The following is a 24914-nucleotide window of genomic DNA, read 5'->3' as shown; positions in this document are numbered from 1 at the left end:
GCGAGGTACTTCGTGAGGAGGAAACGGTCGGATGGCGAACGGCAGAACGCAGGCCAGGCGTTGGACTTGGATACTACTGAAAGATGTCAACGACGCTGAACGCATAGTCAATTTGGTCGCACACATACTTTGGGAGAAGTCCTCAAGCCGCGAATAGCCTAGCCAAGATGCCACACACGCCAAGAAGCAGTCGAAGCACTTCGAGGACATCCTTTGCTGCATTGATGCATGCGAGGAGGGTAGAATGGTCATCGTTCTGAGGAGACTGCATTTTGCTTTGGCTCGGATAGCACTGCTAGAAGTAAATTTCAACTTGGAAGCTCATGTTGAGAAAATAGAGCTGGGTAAAGACTATCCGCGCATGGTGTCTTAAGCTGCGCGCCCAGGTGGCCGTTGTGTAGCTATCCGTCTGCAAAATGTTGGACGTGTGCTTGTTCGCCAGCGTTGTGAAATACGTCAATTGCTTGCCTAAGAACGGGTGCATGCATTTCATGGGCGGCTCGGTGCTCCCGCAGCCGTGGACGTTGTCATACAAACAAATCGAAACGAACAAGACGTGATGCTACATCTGTTCGATAAAACGCGGTCTTTGTTTTCAACAAAAGACAGGGGCCTATCACACCATGCCCAGGAACACGGACAAGGCCGCGAAAAAACTAGCATGCAGCGTAACAATACGAGAGGCGCCAGCCTTCAGCGGTTAGAGGCATATCACTGCTCTGCAGCAAATTGGGTAGTAATAACACTTCCCTTACAAGCACGGGATCAGCAATAGCGACTACCCCACCGATATGAAGTGCCTTACGCTGATGCCGGATCGTGCTGCGCTCCGCCGCCCGTACCCCTGTAGCGCGGTATTGCTGTAACCGGAATACAGCTACCTTAGACAAGGATACTCTTGAGAATTGCCAAGAATTGAGATTAGTGGGCTATCAGGCTAAATCGATGATGTTGGTGCCAGATGTTTCCTTGCTTTTCCTTTCCAGGCGGACCATTGAATGAGCTGAAGGTTCAGCCCAGATGTTGCCTGGCCTTCTCTGACACGCATACTATTCATGTAGCCCATACCAATATTCTTTTAACCGTAACCTGAGCTGATCGCCCACTAGATGCTGGGCTTGTTCCCTGTCAGGCTCTTTGAACTGTCCCGTGCACGCTCTATGGTACAACACAAGGCCTGGTCCAACCGTGGTATATACATCGCTTCCCTACGCTTCTACGACTGGCGTACTTCGCGGGCCGCTGATGGACCCCCCGTCACCGAGACGGATACCTGCCAAGCTCTGTGCGCGACCGCAATTAAACATGACCTGGCCTGCTTTTTCACGACAGGGCTTGATCCGGATAACGCGGAGGTACCTGGTCGCGCGCTCTGCAATACAAAGGCAGCCCTGCCAGAAAGGTAAGGCGTCTTCTCACAGAGACTTCAGCAACAGCGGTCACACCTGAGATCTCCAGCGCTGGCCTGGCGGCGGCTCGAACGCATGGACGAGACCCCCCAAAGGCAAATGGAGTGGATTCGGAGGAAAGTATCACCGTTCACGTCAAGCGCTTCCATCACTGTGATTATGCGACATTGATGCCGACCGAGATGTGATAATCCGATATATATTCACGACATTCTTGTGCAGCGTGTTCCAGTCACCCCTGAGCCCGTCTTGAGCCATTGTTATCTGCCTTTCTACGCGCGTACGGAAGCTCTGGCTTCCCTTTACCGGGACTTCGGCGACAAATCTCGAACGTGTCATCGAGAGCAGCAAGTAGATCGGTAAGCTTCTTATGCCCATAATTGCGCGGATCAAAGTCTGGATGTCTTTTCACCATGATATCGCCTATTTCACAGATTCCTGCCCAACCATCATGGTCTGACGTTGCCTCTGCCGCCGCTCGAAGTAGATCAGCAACGTTTTCGAGGTTCTCGTCAGCATGATCAGCGCCTCCACCGCTCGATCCGTCCTCGACCTGTTTTATCATGTGGCTGTTCGGTGTCAGATTTTCCACATGGATGAATTTGTCGCATGCAGAAACAAATGGCTTCGGTGTCGTGCGAACCCCACAGCCGTACACAGTTAATCCGGACTCTCGAATTCGTGATGCAAGACGGGTAAAATCGCTGTCGCTAGACACCAGGCAGAAGCCGTCCAATTGCCGTGAATGCAGCAGATCCATCGCGTCAATGACCATGGCTGCATCTGTCGAGTTTTTCCCCTTCGTATAGGCAAACTGCTGTATCGGCTGTATCGAATTTTCGAGGAGCTGTTCTTTCCACCCTTTGAGAGTTGACTCCGTCCAATCACCGTACGCCCTCTTGACACTCGCCGTGCCATATTTTGCGACTTCTGCCAAGACAAGTCTCGCCTTGCAAGGCTGTGCGTTATCCGCGTCAATCAATACAGCAATTTTATTCGACATGATCGTCATTGTTCGTGAATCGTCACACTTCGTAATCTTGTCTTGTGGTGCCGAACTCGACCATCTATCGCCATCCCGCTTTTGCCGGAAATGGAAACCATCACGTGCTACGCTGCGCTCTATGTGCTACCTGAACCAAGTTTGGCTACCTTGTTGACAACGCCATTCGACGTTTCCGGCGTTAGATGGGTTGACCTAAGCCAAGTGCGTTTTCCAGGGCATTTCGGCTAGCCAGCAGGTTCTCAAAAGAGTGGCGCGTGAAGAGCACTGCAAACAACTGCGGCGCGAGGGTATTGCTCCTTTAGCCTTCAATTGGAAACACCGCTCAATTTGCCGAGAGCGTAAAAGCCACAGGGATCCTGCACTGCGGTTTTGAAAAGGTCGCGAACCCAGCGTGGATTCTCGGTAAATGTCGTGTCAGCACCAGGTTTGATGTACAGATTGTTGCACATCATTGCAGCATGTGAGCAGTCGCTAGCAAATCCTTTAGTTCGAAAACCAACGGGGATTTGACGGACGCTGCGAAGCTGGGTGTGTGCGGCGATGGTATGACAAACGCCTTGTCAACCAGCTGCAATACCTTCTCGCAATTCTCCCTCGCTTTGTGACTCGCATGCTCTGAAGTCGAAGCAGGGAAATTAACGGCCGCCTCGTCCATAAGAAGAAGGTCCATCGAGGACGGTGTCAAATCGGACCACGACTCGGTCCACGTTGCATTTTTGAGCTGAAATGTCGTGACTTGCGGCTTGCGCTTCTCTACACGGCGCGCGGTAGGACCACCTCGTCACCCAGGTAGTGCAGCAAACGTTGTGGCCGCGCAGCTCAGAAATTTCGATTCAAAGAAAAAGAACGACAGTTGACCCGCATCAGCCCATAACTGTATCCGTATCTCCCGCTGTAGTTCAGCGATCTTCTTCATTTTCCCGATCAGACGAACGTTGGGGGAACCGCTCAGCTTGGCACCGGTGTACGCGCGGAGCTTCGTACTGGCATTGACAAGAATTGAAGAGCCTACGCAGAATCGTCACCGACATGCCAAGGCGTGTTGGAAAGATGCGCAGCCCCGCCCCTCCAGCAGCCGCCAGCATGTGTCACGCAAGGCAGTAATAGTCATAGAGCGGTTGTTGAGTAAGAGAAAAGCTATTCTTTGGTGTATATCTGAGACAGAAAGTGGGTATGTTGAGATCTGCACTCGACACTGGTTTAATCAGGAGATTGTCTCAGCTAATATAAATTTACATCCACCTCTGCTCGTAGTTAAACCTCGCCTTTAAAGCCCATGCGCCGCCTTTCTTGCATCGTTGGCATCTACGTTGCACGGGCTCCAAACAAACAATTTCGTGTTCTCCGCAGGCTCAAGGTGAACTGGCATTGGGGAATCTGAGTCCTCGCTCACCACTTCGTGAATGTTTTGCCACGCTCAGCTCTTCATCTATTATTTAGGCTTGCACAAACTCATCAAAGCTCGCAGTATCACTAAATTTTACCATGTTACCAATCTATCTCCTCTTATACCTAATTAATGCTCGCCAAGCCGCTCGACAGAGTGGGCAAGACTTGTTCCTTCTAATCCATGAGGATATACAATGTTGATGAAACTCGTGGGCACATTTTCCGATCTCTTTTTCGCAGAGTTTGGTGATGGGATCCATGCAAATAGCGCAATCATTCCCCCCCGTCGAGCTCTTGATGCACTGGTTACTAGTTTGCTGGGCGGTCTTTCGAGCTGCAAGTGTTGAAAAGACCCAGCTTCCAGTGCCTAGGCGGGCACTGAATTGTGAGAAACCTCGTTCACCAGGCGTATGAAATCGCGGTCCTCCACCATTTGGAGTCATCCGCGAGAGTCTCACCATCCGCATAGTGTCGCGTGGAAAGAATCGAGGCCGAGTCGTGCCGGAGCTCGCAGTCCATCTACGCACAGCCGTGTCCATATGGTCTTGTGCAATGCTAAAAGACCCAAGGCGACAGAAACGGTGTGCTCGTTCTTCCGACGCCGTCACAAGGCCACATTGTAGTTTCCTGTGCTGGTCCACGGTGAATTTCGGTTGAGAAACTCTCAGGTCTGGGTTCCATAGACATTGAGCCTCTTTCATGAGCCTGTCTGCGTCTTCGTAGAAACGATGGCTTAGGAAGTTCTTTGCTTGAGCTTCAGAAGCCCAGACTAGATTCGCTTGGTCGTTCATGCCTGCTGTGCGAAGCGTCAGATGGAGCAACGAGTTCACGTAGATGTACTCACCGCCGTCCCACAATCCCTTTGTGTTCGCGATACAAGTAGAGAAAATCTGTGAAGGGAGTGAAAGAGTTGAGAACAAAAAGGAGAGCCCCTACGTTATTTATATGCCAAGGCCGAGACAGATCAGCCGACATTGGTATGAGTTGAACGGCATGCACGGAGCGGTCGGCGCCGGTCTGGCTGACTCATTAGAAGCCCTGCAGGCCACAATGTCGACGCATACCCAGACCGGTGTTTGTTTTCGGAACGAATGAGGCCAGGTAGAGAAATGATGAGGTGCGGCCGATCTGCGCCATCGACTTCACCACGCAGAATTTCTTCCGAGAACGCCTTGCCCATTGTCAGGACGCCTATCGCAGTCTTTATGACGTGAATAGAAAGTTGGAACTTCGACGGTCTGCTCGTTCAAACGAATACGACCTCAGGGGCTTTCCCGAAAGATCCAGTTCTCAGGATACACGCGACATAAATTTCCACCCTTTCATGCACTCACAGCATCATGCGACCCATGTGTAGGCTGCAATGGCATTTTCGCCAGGAGTATTGCGACGGTTGCAGTTGGCTGTTGCATTGGACGCCCGAGTGTGCCTTGCTCAATGCCTCTAGTGGCGGTCTTGTGAGGTCGAAGACAGTGAAGTTCATGTCAGATCCCTGTGGTACGAGCGCTATGGCTTCTTCCGTCGCTTTGCCGTCTTCGAGTATCCACGCGACGTCGTCCACGTCTGTCTATAGGCGAATTTGCATCTTGTGTAGTTGATTGCGACGGCCGCAGTCGGGAATTTGCAGGGATGCCTTCAGATGGCGTGAGCCTTTCCGTGCGTTGAAGTCGTGTCTTCGGCAAGGCAGAAAAAGTACAAAAGACTGGCAGCTGCCCGCTCCTGCCTCAGCAATCTTTCGCTTCTCAACAAACTTGTCTCCTTTTTTCCAATCTTTTGCATAGATCCAATCGCCATGACGCAAGTTGAAACTAACAAAGGGGACCGCACCGTCCAAGGCTCTGTGACGGATAGAGCAACAGAAAATGCCCAAACTGCTGCCGGCGGCACGGAGACCAGTGCCAAAGACAACACGGGTCACGAGGCCAGAGCTGATTTGGTCAGAGAGAGCGCTGAGAGTACTTGCAGTTGCAGGTCTCAGCAGGCGACCCCCCACCCCTCCACATCGCTGTGATCAAGTCAAATTTCGAAAGCGCCAAGCTTTTGCAGGAAAGGGAGAGCGATATAGCTCATGAAAATAATGACGGCTATACCCCCGCGCAGCTATTTGATAGGGCACAACACGCCTATAAACCGATTATCGAGGATTCAATAATCTCGGAAGGCAGAATAACTCTTCTTATTATACTTTAGTCTTGCTAAATACAGATACGAGTAGTTTACAGCGGGTTTTTGTGTCTGCAGATGAAGGCTGGGTGTCACAAACACAGTCACGATCAACCTCATGAACTTGTAGGTCCTCAAAGTCAGGTCAAAAGAGCTTCTCTTTTTCTAAGAATAACTAGAGGAAATTCCTCTTTATATAGTTGACTATTGTGAGTCTCGAAGGTTCTAATAAACCTTATTTTGATCACATCATTTAATAGCAATATTAACAATCAATGGCATCTTAGATGACGATGCTTTAAGGTGTATATTATACCACCTTTTATTGTGACAGATACTCTATGGCCAGAAAGTCATACAAGAAGCGGAAAATGACGGCAGCGCGGATCAAACGTTGGACAAGCAATCCGTGGAGTTCAACAGGATGCTTCTACAAGAGACGATCAAGAGAGGCCGTCCTAAAGCTCTCTGCTATGAGGACATTCTTTTGATGCTTGTGCGGCACCATGCTACGGGGAAGGCCGTGTTGGCCATGGCCATCAGGTTTATACACCACAAAGGAGCAGACAACAAGCCCAAGCCGTGTGTTATATCCCGTATGCCACCTCACTACCATCAGGTCGACTGCTAATTGCGTGGTAGGACGATGAGATCATGGTCATCGTGGCACTGGCCCTACATGACCATGCTTTCGACGCAGCTTGCCTAACCGACGCGTATAGTCTCCTCTAGAGGGATATTTGGGGTCTCCGAGATTGTATGCCAATCCGCTGGAAGAAGGAGAAAATGAAAGTCCCCTTTTTTCGCCGCATCAGCGGTGCAACGCTCTCTGAAGACGAGGCGATGCTTTACTCTAAGCTGAACTATGACATGGGCCGACAGAGCCTCGAATCCGGCCACGAGAAGGCTTGGACGTCCAGATTCGCTCGGAGAGGTGCTTCGAACGCCGCAAACGGTATGCCCGAGCTCACACATGCCACCAAAATCTTTGATGCTAAATCATTCTTATTAGGTGATGCAAAGGATTCGGTCCGCGACCAGATGATGGGGCATGAACCTGGATTCAAAACATTTTTCAGTGCGTATCTGAATGAAATTACCAACTTTGTTCTCCAGAACGCCTTCTTGGAGGAGGAACAGCAAAGCCAACTGTTCCGTATGTTTGCCCACGTAAGCTTGACCCGCGCCCCTCGTGCCGTGAGGGATATGGTGCCTGAGAAGGTATGGGCAAATCAGCCGCTCGACCCTGATATTGTGAAGTGGGAGGAGGAGCGTGCGATGCTCAAGCAGGGACGGTATCGAGTTGCTGGCAGTGAGCATGAAGACAGGATCCGAGTACTCACGGACGAGATCAGAAATAAGAGGACACAGAACGAAAGGAGGGTCGTGAAAGAATATCGCGAATAGTATTTCTACAATCGTTCCACCTGGGACATTGAGGCCCAAGCGCGCGCGGAGAAGGAAGAGGAATATAAGCAGCCCGCAATAGACCTCACTATACCGGAACGGGGAAGACTAGCCGATATTCTTTGCTTGCAGCCTGATGGCTGGACAGAGGAGGACCTATTTCAACACCGAGTTGAAGCCATCACTTGATGGTGGCTCTATGTGATAAGAAGGAAACTGGAAAAGCTCGCCGCACGCAACGACACACCGAGCTCGACCTTGAGCCTTTCCTTAAGCAAGAGTCACCTGGATGCGGCGCGTCGTTGGAGCCCGCTCTTGAGGCAGATCCCTTCCCGCTTCTTATGCAGCCAACACAGTACCCAGACTGCATTGGTGACGAGCAGCTGTCGGTTGAGGCGCGAAAGTTCGAGTGGTGCCGTCCGCCGGTACTCAACGACCACTTTGACGACGCGCACTTGGCCCACCGAGAGACTGCTGCGCAGCGTGGTGAGGCAATTTGGTGTGGCCATCCAAAATGCAGACAGGAGAAGTTTGTCCATGTGGATCATTTCCGAGCTCATGTTGAGCAGGTCCATGGGGTAAGTCTCAGGACATCGGACCGGGTTGCAAAGAGGAGGCAGCGACAGGCAGAGCGCCGTGGAAATGCGCGCAGAGGACGACAGCAGAAGATATTCTCAAGGGTGGCCGTTGCAGCGGCGTAGTTGAACCGCTTGCACTGAACTTGTACCAATTTTTATTATTGTTTGAGTCACCTACCATATTTACACTGCATCACTCTAAACACATTTTCATGTCAATTTTTCTGTGCCTCCTTTCTCCGGTTAGCCCTAACGAGGACCGTGTAATCCGTTCTGCTTCCTGGCTCAGTCCTCGCCCAATTTGGGATTGGTAGCCAAGTGGTAAAACGCTCGCCAACCTCTCTGTTGAGACCAACGCGCCGGCGGCAATTATCAGGAGCTTTATCCCGATCAAACAATGCCTCAGCCCCTTCAGTTACAATAATGCGCTGTCTTCAGCTCTGCATAAATACGCATTTTGCAGATGAAACCGCGCGACTTCGTTCGAGCATGAGCTATAGCACTTGAGTAACCCGATGCTGTGCCGTACCATCTGGTCACCGGTGCGTCATCCGCCATGGTTATCGGGTCAGTATGGTAATAATCCGACCATCTCTCTTCCTCCCGCTACTATTCGCGGCGCTGCCATTCACTCATGTAATCATTATAGTCGTCTTCATTATCGAACTCGATCATGTCGTCAGGACTTGTCCAAATCTCCGTTTCGGAGGCACTTTCACTGTCACAGGTGCATACCTACACAGTCATACGAGGGCGTATGAAGGCAGGAGGCGAGCAATAAGCCTTCGTATGGAGCAATATGAGAGTGTATGGAAATACGGTGTGTCTCCATACGACAGCGTATGCCCTCATGTAAAGACTTAGGAGATGTGCTATAAGTGGAGTATGGAAACAGGAGGAGTGCAGGATGCGTATCAAAATAGGAGGTGTGTAAGACGGGGTACGAAAAAGCAGGTGTGCCTTCATAAGATCGCGCATAGTTGGTATCCTCTCGTAAGAAGGCGTATGAAAAATAGGGAAACGTATGAAAGTAGGAGGTGTGTCTTCATAAGAACGCGCATAGAAACTGGAGGTGGGTGACTTTATAAAGTGCGCGTTCGACCAGCCAAGCATGGTTCTCGACGTTGCCTGGCCACTGGCTCTACTCTATAGGGGGATAGGTAGCTCTGTTGAAGGGTTCGACCAGTCAGTAAGCCCGCTAGTTCTAGTCCACGTGTGGCTGGCCAACTGGCTCCATACGCTGTCGTATGAAGGCATAACTTCTATTTTCATACGCTCTCTAGAAATTGTCATAGGGCAGCCAATCCCGGTTCCCCTTAGAGTCTCTAGGCTACTGCACCTACCGACTGGTGAGAATGCCCCCCTACACTTTACTGCACCTACCAACTGGTGAAAATTACCCCAAACTCCACTGCACCTACTAACTACGCCGACATCCACCTGGCGACTGTAATAGGCGAGCCTATTCTCCACTATAGATTTAATCACCAGAGCAAGCCACAGGCGCCTGCGAATCAATGATAGACACTTTCTAGCGTTTCAATCAGTCAACTTTCAGAGAAATTCCCAAGAACCTATATCGTTCGCGCTTAGCTAGAATATCGCCTGATCGGACGATGATCATCTGCACTTGTCTTGTCCTGTTCCACTAGAACCAATCATATCCGTTCGTCACCACTATTCATGGTTCGGCAAGCTGCCGTTGTATCCATGACGGCGTGCAAACATGGAAACATAATTTTGTATTCAGGTACTGGTATCTTCACCCTGACCCCAACCATCACCACTACGTACACCCCAATTGTTCTGCTCCACTAAAGATCGGGAGAAATGGCTCACTCGGGATGACCCTGGAGATGGAAAGTAAACCAATTCCCAAAAATTACATCCCAAATACCATCATCTAAGAATGGAGTCAACCACTGACAATTTAAAGCTTCGCTGGAGCGATGACAAGCAAAGAACAAATAAAAACTAAGCTTACATTCAGCCTAACGTTTGATGATGCCAAAGCGCGACAGAACGAGAGAAAATTTCGCTAAGGCTACGTATCGCGTGATGAGAAGATGCGATCAATAAGGCGATGCAAAACAAAGACCTGATATGTTCTATGATGAGTGGGACTGCAAGTGTTGGTAGACACACGTAACTTGAGACAGTGACCGAAAGAGCCGGAGCAGCTGCCAGACAGATAACGAGATTGGCTCCAGAACTGAGATAGTGTTTTATTCACCGGCAATTCGTTGGTTCAAAGCTCCTTGAACAATCGTTGCCTGTCGTATATCGTCTAAACCCTTGTCTCGGCTGCTACAGTTCCCGGCAAGTCGATCAGGCGCTGTTGGCGTCGTCCATTAATCTGGCCGATAAGATTCAAAAAGACGGTCAAATCCCCGCGTCGGCGGGGATATCTGCTCGCGCTTCAGAGAGAGAATCAAGGACAAGCGGTCTCGCTGTATATAAGAAAGAGTCAATACATTATCGGAGGGCCTGGGTTCCGCAGCGGCTGCACTTGATGACAGTGTTTTCGCCGCGCTGCAGACACGCTGCGGTGCAGCAGCAGGGGCGCTGGGCTCCATCGCCTCCGCTGGCGTGGCAATACTGCCCGATTCCAAAAGCTAACGGGGGCATGAAGGAGTTTGCCTTTGGGGCTCCTAGTACAGGTCACTAGCATGCTCCAGGGGCCAAAGTATCGTCATAATTCCGCTAAAACATGCCTCAGTGTGCATTCTTAGGAGCTGCGTAGTGTTGAAGAGGGTTGTCAATAACAAAAATCGGCTGGCGGCATTGCTACTTTCGCAGACCCAAGTATACTTTGAGCTGCTGTCGTTTTTTCGCGTACGGGACGTTTGTATTCAGTTGCAATCGTTCAAGAATGTCATCGATGTTTCCTATAGACGCCGACAATCAGGAATTTGATCGTAGTCGCGACTGACCTTTCGCTGTGTCATCTTCTGTGGCTCACCTTGAAGATCCTGTAGGCCAGCATAAGTCTTGGGAAGAGCACGAATGGGCAAGTTGTCAATCCCTCGCAATTTAACGATCGTGCTCGTGCAGCAGCTTGATAGCTTGTTTGCCAGACGCGCAGCGCTGTTAAAGTGCCCCGCCCGCATCTCCACCTGAACGTCCTGGATCCTGTCACGCAGCTCCTCATACAGGTTCTTCAGCCTCCCTTGGACTTCCTTCGTTGTGTTGTCGCTCGCCACGGCAGCAGCATTTTTCATTACTTCGGCGAGGCTGATTTCTAAAGTTCGCGGCAGATTCTGTAAAGAATCGTTCATATGTCCAATAGCGCCCCGCATCTCACGCATTTTGCCATCAAGCACCTCGCCAGATGGTGCACGGGTGAGGCTGGTCTGAGTGATGATGACCTCGCACGCATCACTGAGTTGTCCCTCGAAACCGCCGACAACGCTCGCGACAGCCTCATTTAGAGTCTGTATACCCTTGCCCAGTTCGCGCCTCACTCCCCCAACGGCATCAAGAAGGCTGTCTTGTAGTGTGCTGATTCCCGCACCGAGTTCTTGTCGAGCTGTGGTTATTGCCTGCTTTATGCCGGTTTGCGCGTCGCTGATTCTGTCCCGTAAATGCAGCTGCGATTCCTCTACAGCCTGTTTGCACGCTGAGACGACGTCTTTGATCGTCTGAACGCCATGACGGCATGCGCCAACATCAGTGGCGACGGCATTGAGGACGTTTCGCGACTGAGCGATGCCATCATTTAGTGCATCGATATCACAGTGCGTAATGAGGTTCTTCTCTGCCTGCTGAATGCGATCGTGCAACGCAGCCGCGGTGGCTGCATTTTGATCAAAGCGCTCCGTCATTTCTGCCTTCAGAATCCCAATTTCGCGTCGCATGCTAATGATCACATCACAAATATGCGCGAGGTCGGGGTGCTGCGCGCTCCAGTGTTAATGCGACTGTTGACCCCTGATCGCGCGAGTTGGACAGCTTACTATGTCACTCATGATGCTCCAGTCGTAGATGCGAAGAGCGGTGTGTATATATGAGGAGGATATAAAATTCGTGTAGATGATCTTTGCGAGAAGTTCAACTTACCGTGCCAGTACGCCAAGGATGGCATTGCGGACACCGATGGACTACCTCCGCCCCAACACGTTGCAGCTATTGGTTTCGTTGCACATGCACTTGCCAATCTATTCGTCTATTTGGACTTCAGATTGGTCAAAATACCGAACGTATGGTGGACTACTGGCGCACGATAGTGAACAGGACGAGCATCAACTATGCAGGATGAATGTACCCCGCATTTCGTGCGGCTTCTTGCGTTGTGCTTGCAGGCTCCTTTTCGGTGAGACATAGAGTACCACACGGCCAAATATGTGACAGCACGTGCTTTTCACTTGCAGTTGCCATTGCATACCCCGGCGCGACGACCAGCACTCGACGCGGTGTGGCATACCTCGCAGAAACGACTTCTGCGATCTCTTTACAAGGCCATCTCCAGGCCACGTCTTCCATGCCCAACCTCGGTAGACTCTCCGAATCCTAAAGATACCATGGAACGAAACGCTCCATTTACTCAGGATATTGCTTGCGCTGAAGCGATCGCTTTCCTACATCTTTTACACGCCGTTCCGACCGAGCCGTCAATCAACCCCTGGCAACTGCAAGCACACATCAACCCTTCAGCATACTCTCTGCCTTTCGACAGAGAGCGCGACTTGGTGAACACTCTTGCATTTCTTTCCAATATTGGCGAGGATCCAAATGTGCCGGCGCTGTGCATGCACGAGAAGCCGGAAGGGGATGCATTTGAAGTGATCATCGCGGTCAATCAAGCTCGCCATGGCGACGGCCTCTCCACTCTGGAAGACATCAAGGATGGCTTCGAAAACATCTTTCATTCGCTATCCGGAGTTTTACAGAGTGAGTAGGTGCCATCCACAAGCTGCTGGTCGTTGCCATCTAACTTCGAGATAGATCCCGACGCGGAGGACGTAGTTTTCAGGAATATTGTGATAATGTGCTCGCTCCGCATCCGCGAAAGGATGCGCTATGCGCCGCATAAGCGAAAGAAATCCAAACAGACGCTTAGGCAATTGCTAGAAGAGACTTCGGCACTACTGGCCAGTAAATATCCCGAGTTTCGTCAGCAAGCCAAAGCGATCATCAAGAGTATCGAGATGTGGCTTAAGCACCAAACCGAACGACGGCTCTGCGACCTTGTTGAAGCTGCTGTACAGCTTTCTCGCAACAGTAGCTTATCGCAAATGCTTTCTTCAATCCCAAATACCATTATGGGCCCGAGCGAGCGAAGAAATCTACTTAAAATGATCCGCAGAGTGGCTCGATACCGTGACGCCGCACGATTTCTGTATCGCACTGCCAAGAAATATCCCCTCGTTCGCAGCATGAAGGTTGTTATGGTCAGCTTACCTCGGAATGCATTTCGCCCGCTGTCTGTTGACTATCAGCCGGATTTTTTTGTCACCTGTGCGAGATTGCAAATTGCACACGGGAGCCAGACCAGTGTTGCACAAGTGGCGCGTTTGCTTAATCGAGACGGACAAACAGCGGAGGAATCATTCTCGCACCAGTGCTCCAAGACTATACGGGAGGGGAAAATACACGCCGAGATACAGCTCACATATTACCTGGAAAAACACCAGCCCAAGCCAGCCCCCAGAGTAGTGGCATCAAGCAAGATGGCATGCGTCCTCTGCAGTATATTCCTGTGTCAAGCCGCGAAGGTGTATACGAAACGATGTCATGGAAGACTGTACCCTGCCTGGAAGTTACCTGTATTCCCCTCATGGTGCGGATTGGAACTCCTCTTCGTGCAAAGTTTAGAGGCTTATATCCGCAATAGTGCAGCTACATTGCTGTTGAGGCAGCGAAGAACTCTCTTTCCGCAGCCTAGTGAAAGTACACTGTGGACGATGGATATTTCCGCAACTACATTGGGGACGCTGCTTGGGCCAGGGAAAATGATGGAAAAAGAATCACCGAGGCTGGAGTCCAGCGTTGATACCAGCCGAGAACAGCTGACCACACAAGCAGCGAATGGTTCAGAGCTTGAGCACCCGCTGGTTGCACAAACAGAATGAAGCATTAACATGCGCAGCTTTTCAGCGAGCTCCTCAGATGTGATGGCGGCGCTGAAGACCAGAGAAAAAGAAGTGGGGGCTGCCCACCCTGAGGGCCCGCGACGGGGAAGCAAGCGCAATTTCCGTCCCACCCACTCTCGTGCAGGAGGGCGCTTCGTCGGCGGCTCTCACTGGTTACCAACTATCTGGTTGGACGAATCGCAGGAGAAAGGCGTACAGAGGCTGCAGCGTGCCACTTTCTCGTGGCACATGGCAAACTTCCTTGGGAACGAAGAAACGCAGACAACATCTACGCTTTTCGCAGCATGACGCTTGTACTTCAGCCGTTAGCAGTCCAGAATGCAAAGTACGGCAGCGGCACGACGTTGCGTAGCCGCGGCCGAATGGAGAAATTCTCGATCTCTGCCCGCCAGCCGTCCGCACCGCTGTGGCTCTACAGGCGATAGATCCGCTTCCTTAGTAGGGTGCCTCGCTTCGAAGGGTAAGACCAGCGCGCTAGTGCAATCGACCCATAAAGCTAGTGTCCGGGGTTTCAAGGGGGGGGGGGGGGGGGCCCTCCGCGCAACACAAGTGAAAGAGCGCGAGAAAAGAGGAAAGAAAGAAGAACAAAGCTCGGAATCCAGTCGCTGAGCCAGAAAGGGGAGCATTCAGCCGTGGCAGAAAACAGGACGAGTATTGTACGGCTTGTTGACTGTGTGAAAAGAACTTGTGGGCCGGGTGTAACGATACAGCGGCAAAACGGCTCTCGCAGGACGCCACGAGCGAAGGAGGTGAGCTGGTCTAGGCAGCTGCAAATGTTACGACTTGTCATAACGGTCGTATAAAAAGGTGGGAGTGGAGCTGAAGATGATTTCCACGTCTGGACCCGGCGATGCAGGTGGCGTACGTAGCTGTTCACGGCGGTTTCCGTGATACTGCATCGCCATAGGTCGTCGGACAACACGCGGCCATCGCTCGAAAACGACGTCGATGAGTGGAAATGGCCGCCGATGTTTCTAGATGGCAACAAGCAACCGTCGAAAAAACAAAGCGGATGATGATGGGTCTAGAGAGCGCTATTTCCGCCATTCTGAGGAGGCACGAGCTCAGCGGTCCGGTTGCCAGGAAGCTCGTTGTGAGGAGCGGGCAATATGTTCAAGTGTGATGCCAGTGGCTGGTCTTTCATATCTCTGCAAACATAAAATTTGATCGAGTGCGAGTAGAAGAGGCGCCGAGCTGTTTATGAGGCGCCGAGCTGTTTATGAAGCGGTCGAGCGTCCTGGCGATGTCGAGGTGTATTCATGCTCGATAAGACGCACATAGCATCGCACAGCAGACCAGTACGGCAGGAACTAGGAGCACTCTGCTTCGATGGTCTAAACGGCTAGTGTGGCGCTGCCATGCCCAAAAGCCGGCATCTGTCCATAGCACAAGTTGAGCGATCCATAAGTCGCCATCGTTCTGCCACCAGACAATCCGTCATGTCTGATTGTGGGCGGCCACTGTCGCTGCGCTGGTGCTCACAGGCACATAGAACCGGCAGAGGGCTCGCCAATGTCCAGTATATGCCATATCCATGCGCATCTGGCATGAAACCTGCCGTCGCTGCATTGGCCCCCCGTCGATAGTCAAGCGTCTGCCATCTTACGTGTCGGCCGCCGACAGCATCATGCATTTAACCGTCATCTTCCGACCTTCGTGTCATGGAACGAAACCGGCACCGACTGATGAGTAGACCGTACAAGCGATGGGAGAGCGAACGCACCACGGCGGTGCAGCCGAAACATTCCTTTTTGCAGCTGCTCTTGGTTTGAGAGGCGGGAATAGAACCACCCCCATTTTCTCCTCACAGGGATGTGCTGCCTGCGGTGGACTGAAATATGCAACGGAAAACGATGCGACAATCTGTTGGGTAAATTTGCGCCAATGTTTACTAAAATTAACTGACCCACGTTGCGCAGAACTCAACGTGGCAAGAACCGGCCTGCAGAGGCCAGAGCCGTGTTCTGAAGAAAAACGCTTCGTATTCAAGTTCAGGTTTGAGTTGGCGACGCGGCTGGCAGAAAGTTACCCCGCTTGAACTCGCCGCCAGTGGCCTTGGGTTCACGTGATCCATTACATCTTCTCTTTACTTCCCTTCCGTGTTTCTTTCCCTCCAATCAATCACGAAACAATCCTGCAACGAATGGCGCTGAACGATGAGCAAAACAAAGTTATTGCGGACAATCTGCTCAATGACTTGCTGGCTCGATTACCGACCAAATTACGCAGTTTAAAACAACCCAATGAATCCTGGCGCCCCGACGTGGCTAGCCTCTTGCTAGCCTCGGTAGGTTCTAAGGCAGCATACAACCTTTCTTCGTCAGAAGGAGGCGCAAGTGTTGCCGACAGGCTCTTTCCTATACGACGAAGGTCTTAGCGGATCGCTTAAGTTCGATGATTTCAATGCACTCGTCGATACAATGGTCTCAAATTCTCCCGACACCGACCTTTGGACCGCTGTCATCAACCTTACCGAAGCCTTCAACCCGTCGACCCCTCCAGCCTCGACCCAGGTGTCAACAAACATTGCAACACCCCTTCCATCCAGCTCAGCCCGTATAGCCGACAGCGAAACCAGCAAACCTATCGAGCAGGAGCTTTTTTACGAGATACGAGACTGCATACACCGAGACGTTCCTGGATTTTTCGAGAAGCATTTCAACCCAGCCTCCTGGGACAAGAACCAGAAGGGCATGCTTCAGCGCCTCCTAAAGCACCACCACAATGACAAGTGGACTGATTTTCCCGATCATCCTTGGGAGAAGCCGGTCTGGAAATGGCTGACGGAGCCGGGGAAAGATGCCTTGGCTGGCGCACCATATAAGCTGTACTCGATGAGAACTGCCACCGAGTTCGCGGAACGTAAGGGCCAGATGGATCTCCTGTTCCGGAAGTCGCACGCAAAGAACAAGGACTATCGAGATGTACTTGTCGTTGGGGAGCATAAGAAGACCCACAATACAGGCGAATTCAAAGCACTCATACAACAGCTGTCAAGATATGTGCGTCATATTTTTGCCGACCAATCTCTGCGCCGCTTTGTTCACGCATTTACTATCTGCGGCAGCATTATGGAGCTCTGGATTTACGACTGATCAGGGCTATATAGCTCAGGCGAGTTCGACATTCACAAGAACCCTCAGAATCTAGCACGCGCCCTTGTCGCCTACGCTACCATGAATAACGATGCCATGGGCTTGGACACATTTGTCGAGCGGAAGCATATTTGCCGGCATATAATGGTTAATGATGCTGTAGGCAAAGAGAAACGGGTAGAAGTGGCCGACAAGAAGCTCTTGGTCCGGCAGCGTGCTATTGTTTGTCGAGGAACCACCTGCTACAGAACAGCGGAAGGCGTAGCCAAGTTCTCGTGGCGATCCGCGGACAGGCAGCCTCCCGAGGTAAAATACCTCACACTGGCGGCAGCGAGAGGTGTTGAAGGAGTGGCTGGGATCGTGGCACACCGTGAAATCACAAGAATTGCCGATTTGCGAAGCGGACTGAGTTTCTCCGATTGGACACAGCATAAATTTCATACACAATCGGGTTCGAGTACCAACTCCCAAGGCTTGGATAGTAGTGGAGCAGGCCGGAAGCGCAAGTCTTCGGAAGACGATCATACTCGTTCGACAAGGCGACGTTCTAGCAGCCAGAAGTCCAACCTTCGGCAAACCCACGACGGATCAAACAGTGAATCGGACGACGTATCGGACAACGGACCGCGGCCGAGCTTATATACGCCGAACCGGGAAGCCCTCTACGAGAATCGTATACTATCCTGCCTTGTTATCTCGCCGGCTGGGCGCGTGGTTAGCGACTTCGAATCTGTGAAGGAGCTGCTAGAGGTGCTTCGGGATGCCATTCGAGCGTACCAGTCTCTTCATGTCAAGGGCCGGATCCTCCATCGCGATATCTCATCGAACAATATCATTGTCACAGACACAAGTGAACAGGGAGCCTTTAAAGGAATGCTGATCGACCTAGACCTAGCCAAGGATCAGGATCGTGAGCGAAGCGGCGCACGGAACCAGACCGGAACCATGCAGTTTATGGCGATCCAGGTGCTGCGCGGGAAAGGCCATACATACCGGCACGATCTGGAGTCGTTTTTCGACGTGCTTCTGTGGATGTGCGCGCGTGAATCCCGGGGCAAAAAGAAGTTAGGCGACGGAGAGACGCCGCCGAGAACGAGTCGTTTGCGTAGATGGAAAATTGGGAGCTATGAAGAAATGGCTGATGCAAAGGAAGGACATATGAGAGTAGATGCTCTCGAACGTATCATGGGTGAATTTCCAAGTGCTGTTGAGAAAGTCAAGCCATTGTGCCGAAAAATTAGGTCACTACTTTTTGGGGACACAGCGAGGTTGATGATTGGAACACCTGCAAGCGACCCCCAAAGGCTTTATAGTGCCATTCTCAGTGCCTGCGATGAAGCTATCGGCTAGGCGTAGTACAAATAGGGACTTCTCTTTCAGCAAGACTGGATATTTCTAATAATTAATAATAGAGTAATTACTTCTTTCCTCTTTCCTGTTTCAGCATATCAGGCCTTCCTTTTGCCGAGATTGCCAGCTGGGTCCACCAAGAGCCGTCGAGAGATGGGGGCGAAAGAGCTGAGACAAAGTGGTGGTTTTCCAACCATTAGTGTCATGTCGTCGGCTGAGCACCTGGACGTCAGCGCGTGGCGAACAAGCTTCGGCGGCTCTGTCGGTTTCTCTTGGACGATATCGTTCGATTCGAATCCCATAGAGTGCGGAGCGGCTCCAGGAGGTCAATTGCTCCACTTTTCGTAGGGTACATCGCAGTACGCAACACAAATACGCCTATTACACAGCATAATTCCATCTATCGAGGGAAAAAGGGCCCATGCCTCGCTTGTAAAGGCATTAAATTCGGCCAGGCAAGGTTACGAAGCCGTCGCTAAAGAGGCGCTCTATCAGAAATTAGCCATAATAAGCGGCCACAGCAGACCTCCTACGGCTATAATACGTATGATGTCGCTCTTTGTACCTCGAGGAAATGCTAGGACTTCTATTATAGTGGCGATGCCTAACAAAATTAAGTACCTTTTTTTCTGCGCCGTCTGATTGGCCCTAACCCTTGTTAGTGACCTGGTTGGAGCCGCTCCGCACTCTATGGGATACTTATTTATGTACAATGTCTGTCACACTCAAGACGCAACTAGACTTCTGGGACTCCATCCTGGCGCAGTCGTCAGAGAGCTGATCGGATCCGAAATGGGACGATTTCTGCAGGGCTATGGCAGGCATATTGCGCCTGCGGTGCGGCGGTTGAGGTTTGACTTGATTTCCATTTGACTGCTATTTCCCTCGGCGTATTAGTGTAGGCTTTTGGGTGCTAATCAGCTTTATCAATATACGTTGGCCTACCTCCCTTGCGAGCTAGGAAAAGAAACCAACAATTTCTAGAACCCTGAAGCCCGTAGTGCAATGCTGTTAAGTCCGTGGAATTGCACGCCAACATAATCTCCGCTAGCTAGCAGTTGCGCGCCCAGTGGCATATATATGTCGGCCTCGATACCCGTGGGCGGGACCACGATGATGTTCGCCGGATACGGTGTACCAATTTGAAAAGCTTTGGGCCATTATCGAATTCCGGAGACTCTTTACAGAGTACACAAAGCTTGTCTATGGCAGTGCCAGGATTGATGGTGATGGTCAAACTGAACTGATTGTTTGCTGGTAGCGTGGGTGGTTGATCTGGAGTAACTATACTACAAGGGCGTTCACAAATGCCAAAAAAGCACAACTGCTGCCATGCGCTTTCACCACACGCTCAAGCCGCACCCTACGCGTCCCGAATTGCGTCGTAACTGGAAGAAGTCAGTGTTATCGTTGACGAAAGCGCCAACGTGCTGACACGCCGCCGAGACGCATGCCAGACAACGATCACCGTGGAGGCTTCTCGTCCTGCTCTCCACCTTCGGAACGAACACCAGGTGACACTTCGAGAAAGAAATGGAATGATTGCAATCTTACGACAGCCGAGGCTTTCCACCAAACTCGTATTACGCGTTTAGCGCGATTATATTGAACGATACCTTTAGCCCTCTCCGTCTGCACCGCTGTTGGTTGGCCTACCAATTTGGTCGCGTAAATCCAGCTCAACCCGTTGTTGCTGTCGGTTTCCAGACTATCTTCAATGTAGCTGTGCTAGACTGGGTCGGTACGCTACTCTTTCATGGCCCCCAGATTCAAAACTCCCCGTCAAGCCCTTGATCGCCCTGTAATCACCCCGCCGAGCCCAGCGATGCTGGCCCCGGCTACTTGCACCACGCTAGTTACGGTGGCCACCCCATACCCGCCGGCCGCAGCACTCTGGAGAGTTGCAAAAATGCTACCTGCAGCAACGTTGCCAATGCCGCCCTGCACGGCGGCGGCTGCAGAACCTTTCCTGCGCATTAGCACGCGTTGTCCCATGGACACGACTTGGAGAACTTGCCTGCGGCAACCCCGTTCGCCGTGAATCCAACAGCACCAAGAATGGGAGCCGCAACGAGGGTCGGGGCCGCGAGCAAACCAGCGCTTATAACAAGAACCGTAGCTCCCAGTGGACTCGCAGATGCGTACTCAGACACCTGTATCGTGAATGTTAACGGGTTCTCTCGACGTAGGTATCCGACCTCGTGTTCTTACCTTGCGTGCAACTCCCTTTACTATCGACTGCATCTTTCTTCTTGATGCTTGGGGTAAAGTAGAAGGAAGCAACACAGGAGGAGGGCCGCCCTTATGTCTACCCCGCTTTGATCGTTTGAGCGCTGACCCAGCCACCTGCAACTAGTCTAGTTCGGTCCCAGCCACTTTTTTATTTATTTTGGTACTGCGTCTGCATAGCGAGTGCGCTACGTAGGTATCTCTTTACTGCTATCGTACAGTACAGGCGTACACAAAAATTGCGGAGAGATTGATTGGTATGGTGGGAAAGTCACCACCGCCTCGGCCACTTTGGGTGCCGTCCTCGTTCAGGTACTGTCGTCCGGTCAGCCGCAGAGAGACGCGGGGAGAGAGAAGGGAAAATCATAGTTCAGACTCCCACGTCGACGTTCCTTGCGTGTGACTTGGTACTTCTCGACTGGTGAGAGAGGTAAATGGCTGACACAGCGAGAGCTGGCACCGCTGGCGGCCCAGGCTTTGCTTAGAAGTCTAACTCCAAGATACCTGACATGGGTGTAAAAGTCACCTCGCACCCAGTAGCACCTAATACGCGAAGCAATCCAACCGCGGCCTGCCTCCGGATCCTGATTAGCCCCTGGACTGTTTAATTGGAGCGCGACTCTCGGCTTGCCCGCCCCACTTCTATTCATGGCGTTGGACGCCCTCCACATACCAGGGAAGGTGGGAACGGGCCCGTACATCCGAGCGACTTGGCGAGACGCTTGGATTAGAAAAAAATGTCAATTCCGCCTTGAATTGGTCGGGAGCATCTAGCTGAACTTCGCCCTCTAAAGCACCGCCGCTGCGCCCGCTTGTGACCTTTCTTCATTCGCACAGTAACACGGGGATAGACTTCTGAGCGCGTAGTTGGGAATTGCGTTGATACAGGCGTCTCTTTCTGGCCCAGCTGGTCCTGACCCAGGAATCTACTAGCGACTCGCTTCTGGAAGAGAAGTAGCCCAAAGTGCTCCCCTGACTCGGCCACTGGCGGCTGGTTTAGCCGGCAGGTGCTGTCAGGTGGTCGCTTTTCGCGTGCCTCATCAAATCGGGCGAGAAGCTCCGCAATGGCAGACTAGGTACTGGTAAGGAAGCAGTTGATTCTAACTACAGTATTGTAGGTACTATTCTAGCAATTCTTCTAAGGAATGCGTTGTTTTTGAGGTTGTCTTCTGACCTTACATATGCATGTCTTCGTTGACCGTTTTTGACTGGCTGGCAACGAGGCATCGCTTGTTTTTGCCACGTATACTGCATAATTGCTTCTTCTGCCTGCGCCTCCCGCCCTTTCGAAATAAACGAGAAGTGCGAGGCCCCGGTCCCATTGCTCTTTCTTACGCATCCACGCGGTTTTCAAAATGAAGAAAAAGAAGTCCAAGAAGATGCCAGATTTGGCAGTGCCCGCTGTTGACAACGATGTCGACCCTCGACCGGAAACATCGTGAGTGTAATTTCGTGGCCTTTGCGATGATTCCCTAACGTTGATGCAGAGTTTTCACGGCGCCAATCAAAACCTTTCAAACAAATGACGGCACTCGATTCAATATTCTATCGCCGCTACTTGAGGAATGTCCGAGCTTGGCTAAAAAAGTTGCCAATCAATCGGGCAGCGAAACCAAACTCGACATTACCTCTAAGGTTGGCCATATATTGGTGAATTATTTGCTTACCAAAAGATATGAGCACATTAAACCGGAAGGATGTTCGGGTCAAGAGCGCCTCCTCGCAGAATTTGCCACGGATGTCCGTGTCTATGCTTTTGCTCGACAGATGGATTTCGTATCGCTTCAGAATCTCGCGACCTGCGAGATTCAGCGAATTGGGAAATTGCTTCCATTCGTTAAGATTATCGATCAGGTGAGGATCGCATATCCGCAGATTCCTTCCGACGATCTTTGGTTCATCGGATACTTGAAATCGGGAATCAAGTCATTGGCAGAGGGTGAATCGGCCTTACCCAAACAAGCTACACTCAGCGTTAGTGATATCCTGTTACAAGGTTTCATCGACTCATATACCAGTGGTATAAGCTCCGGCAAAAGGTCACCGAAACCTACTCCCTGTACTTCGCAAGACGGGTTCACGCTCGTGATGCCTCAAGTTACCGAGTCAGCACCGGAAGCAAATGCTAAAGGTTCGCCGATGGGTCCTCGGCTTCGAGTTGAATTTGAAGCCGAGCCACCAGACCACAGGAACCGCCACGAGAGCGATGAGGGGTTTGGTTGCAGCTTTTTGAAGGAAAGACCAAGCGAAGTGGAAACCTGTCCGTTGGTGGATGAGCCCGAGATCGAGCCTGCTCTCGAAGCTGAGGAACCAGTCGTTGATGAGACCGCTCAAGATGACAATAATATCTGGGACAGCTATAGCAGGGAGATGCCAGCGAGGACTAGCCCGGGCTGGCATCCGACTCCGTCGCTGCCCAAGTTCGAGTCTGGGAAGCCTGTCGTTGGAGGCATATTTACTTTCGGCGAAGCAGACCGGGATGGGCGGCCAACGTGCCCACTGCGCTCAGAGCATGTTTTTGGCGATGGATTGACTGGCTGCACCGATTGCCAGAACTTTGTTCGTCGAATCTCAAAGAAGTTCGCCACGGATCAAGCTTAACTTTAGGTTCTACGAATATTACAATACATCTGCGTGCCGTAGCTCATCACCATCGTCGTTCAGGACCACATATATGCCTACTCGTCCTCCTTCTCGGTGTCGGTGTCGGTGTCGTCCTCCCTGACGAGCTGGAGTTGTTTCTTGGAGACCGTGGGAAGTATGTTGATTGCTTCTTCGGAATTTATGGTCTCACAGCCCGCACAGGTGAGCGAGTAGTCGCAGGAAAGTGTCCCGATCTAAAGCCCGAGCCATAGCAAGGTGCAGCGTTTAGAATACTGTACTCCATTGCTACCTCCCACCGCTTGGGAAGCCGAGTGTTTACTCACCTGGCCGTGGCCTTTGAGGCTCCAGGGCGGAGATGTGTACTTCCACAGCGGAGCCGTGTGCTTCTGCTCCAGATACGGCACACCACTTGCACAAAAACAGAACATCCGCGTGAAACGCAAATTTTATACCCGTGAGAGATACTTTTTGCTACCCGGTGATTGAACTTTTGTCGAGGACCGGGGATTTGTACCTCGGTACTGGTGCGTGAAATGGCCTACAACCCTGCAAGCTTGTAGTCACCGTGGTAGGTACAAACCAGGTATAAAACTTACCCATCCTACTCAGCACGAGTCGGCTTCCTCGAAGAGGGAAGAGGGTTGATGGTGCGACTGGCCTGCCGTACCGAAAACATGTCTCGACCAGTTTGTGGCCCGCACAAAATAGATCTCTTTCGGATGAACACAACAAAGACTCAGCAAAAATCTATGTCTGCTACGTGCCGGCCACAATAGGAGACAAAGACTGGCACGTCCCTGATGTGGTGAATGTCCAGCAATACAGGTCGAACGGCTCGAGTTTCTCACGCATCATGCTCTCGCGACTCACGGTCATCCGCCTTTTCCAGTCTTCGATGCAGTCCGTGAGCTTACCCGAGCGGCCAAGTTCAGGAACAAAAATGGCGACCTCATCTATTTGAAGTCCAAGATTTCGGCAGCCATCTGGGACCCTGCTGACCCCAGGCCTCAGCACTCATCGCCGAGTCTAGGTGAGATTTATCACGCTACTTGACAAACTTGACAAGCAGACAATGCTAAAATTTCCCAGTCTACTCTGAGGGAAAAGACATACGGCCAGACATCTCTCTTCTGCACTTCTCGGCGTAGAGCCTCCGCCGCTAAATATAATTGGTCAGGCTTGTGTCACCGAAGCAGATATCCACAATAAGACGATACGTTTTGTTAACTACAAACTTGACGAAATGCATAGCATATACTGTAGTAGCGCCATGCTTCCTCGTCAACTTACCTTTGCTTTGCTGGAGAATATCCAATGAAGAAGTGGACAACAAGAAAGCCGTAGGTGAGTAGCAAGTCATGGCTGGATAGTAGATTCGCACACGCCAGAATCTTCTGGACGTCTGCATCGGCCTTTTTAGTACATCAAGCTTCTCTTGATGTACACACGAAAGAGCATGGATCCGACCACCGAGCGATCCAGACAATATTTGACGTGGCGACACCCGAAAGGCCTGTAGCGTCTCGACTCCTGTTGAAGAATGCGCCGTGGGCCTTGATTTCGGCCAGGGTAGAGGACAACCTTCGGCCGCT

General features: G+C 51.4%; 8 protein-coding genes across 8 annotated transcripts; 5 read left to right on the top strand and 3 right to left on the bottom strand.

The window, feature by feature from the left end:
- Nucleotides 1–1641: 1641 nt before the first annotated feature.
- Nucleotides 1642–2412, bottom strand: V2A60_008740 (NYN domain-containing protein; the record flags this gene model as incomplete). Its single annotated transcript, XM_083260012.1, has 1 exon — nucleotides 1642–2412. One exon carries the CDS (start codon nucleotides 2410–2412, stop codon nucleotides 1642–1644), a length of 771 nt encoding a protein of 256 aa, XP_083116138.1.
- A 4341-nt stretch (nucleotides 2413–6753) lies between these two features.
- V2A60_008739 (uncharacterized protein) lies at nucleotides 6754–7374 on the top strand (the record flags this gene model as incomplete). Its single annotated transcript, XM_083260011.1, has 2 exons — nucleotides 6754–6922; nucleotides 6980–7374. 2 exons carry the CDS (start codon nucleotides 6754–6756, stop codon nucleotides 7372–7374), a joined length of 564 nt encoding a protein of 187 aa, XP_083116137.1.
- Nucleotides 7375–10840: 3466 nt separating this feature from the next.
- Nucleotides 10841–11920, bottom strand: V2A60_008738 (uncharacterized protein; the record flags this gene model as incomplete). The annotated part of the gene is made up of 2 exons (XM_083260010.1): nucleotides 10841–11848; nucleotides 11909–11920. The coding sequence occupies 2 exons, from the start codon at nucleotides 11918–11920 to the stop codon at nucleotides 10841–10843; spliced, it is 1020 nt and encodes a 339-aa protein (XP_083116136.1).
- A 552-nt stretch (nucleotides 11921–12472) lies between these two features.
- Nucleotides 12473–13331, top strand: V2A60_008737 (uncharacterized protein; the record flags this gene model as incomplete). The annotated part of the gene is made up of 3 exons (XM_083260009.1): nucleotides 12473–12842; nucleotides 12897–13172; nucleotides 13258–13331. 3 exons carry the CDS (start codon nucleotides 12473–12475, stop codon nucleotides 13329–13331), a joined length of 720 nt encoding a protein of 239 aa, XP_083116135.1.
- Nucleotides 13332–16464: 3133 nt separating this feature from the next.
- Nucleotides 16465–17139, top strand: V2A60_008736 (uncharacterized protein; the record flags this gene model as incomplete). Its single annotated transcript, XM_083260008.1, has 1 exon — nucleotides 16465–17139. One exon carries the CDS (start codon nucleotides 16465–16467, stop codon nucleotides 17137–17139), a length of 675 nt encoding a protein of 224 aa, XP_083116134.1.
- An 81-nt stretch (nucleotides 17140–17220) lies between these two features.
- V2A60_008735 (uncharacterized protein) lies at nucleotides 17221–18489 on the top strand (the record flags this gene model as incomplete). Its single annotated transcript, XM_083260007.1, has 1 exon — nucleotides 17221–18489. One exon carries the CDS (start codon nucleotides 17221–17223, stop codon nucleotides 18487–18489), a length of 1269 nt encoding a protein of 422 aa, XP_083116133.1.
- Nucleotides 18490–22073: 3584 nt separating this feature from the next.
- Nucleotides 22074–23319, top strand: V2A60_008734 (uncharacterized protein; the record flags this gene model as incomplete). Its single annotated transcript, XM_083260006.1, has 2 exons — nucleotides 22074–22156; nucleotides 22206–23319. 2 exons carry the CDS (start codon nucleotides 22074–22076, stop codon nucleotides 23317–23319), a joined length of 1197 nt encoding a protein of 398 aa, XP_083116132.1.
- Nucleotides 23320–23396: 77 nt separating this feature from the next.
- Nucleotides 23397–23750, bottom strand: V2A60_008733 (uncharacterized protein; the record flags this gene model as incomplete). The annotated part of the gene is made up of 2 exons (XM_083260005.1): nucleotides 23397–23555; nucleotides 23646–23750. 2 exons carry the CDS (start codon nucleotides 23748–23750, stop codon nucleotides 23397–23399), a joined length of 264 nt encoding a protein of 87 aa, XP_083116131.1.
- Nucleotides 23751–24914: the final 1164 nt, after the last annotated feature.

This window comes from Cordyceps javanica, chromosome 6 (genome assembly GCF_051103115.1).
Source record: "Cordyceps javanica chromosome 6, complete sequence".
NCBI classification, from domain to species: Eukaryota; Fungi; Ascomycota; class Sordariomycetes; order Hypocreales; family Cordycipitaceae; genus Cordyceps; species Cordyceps javanica.
This window is presented reverse-complemented; position numbering and strand designations above follow the sequence as displayed.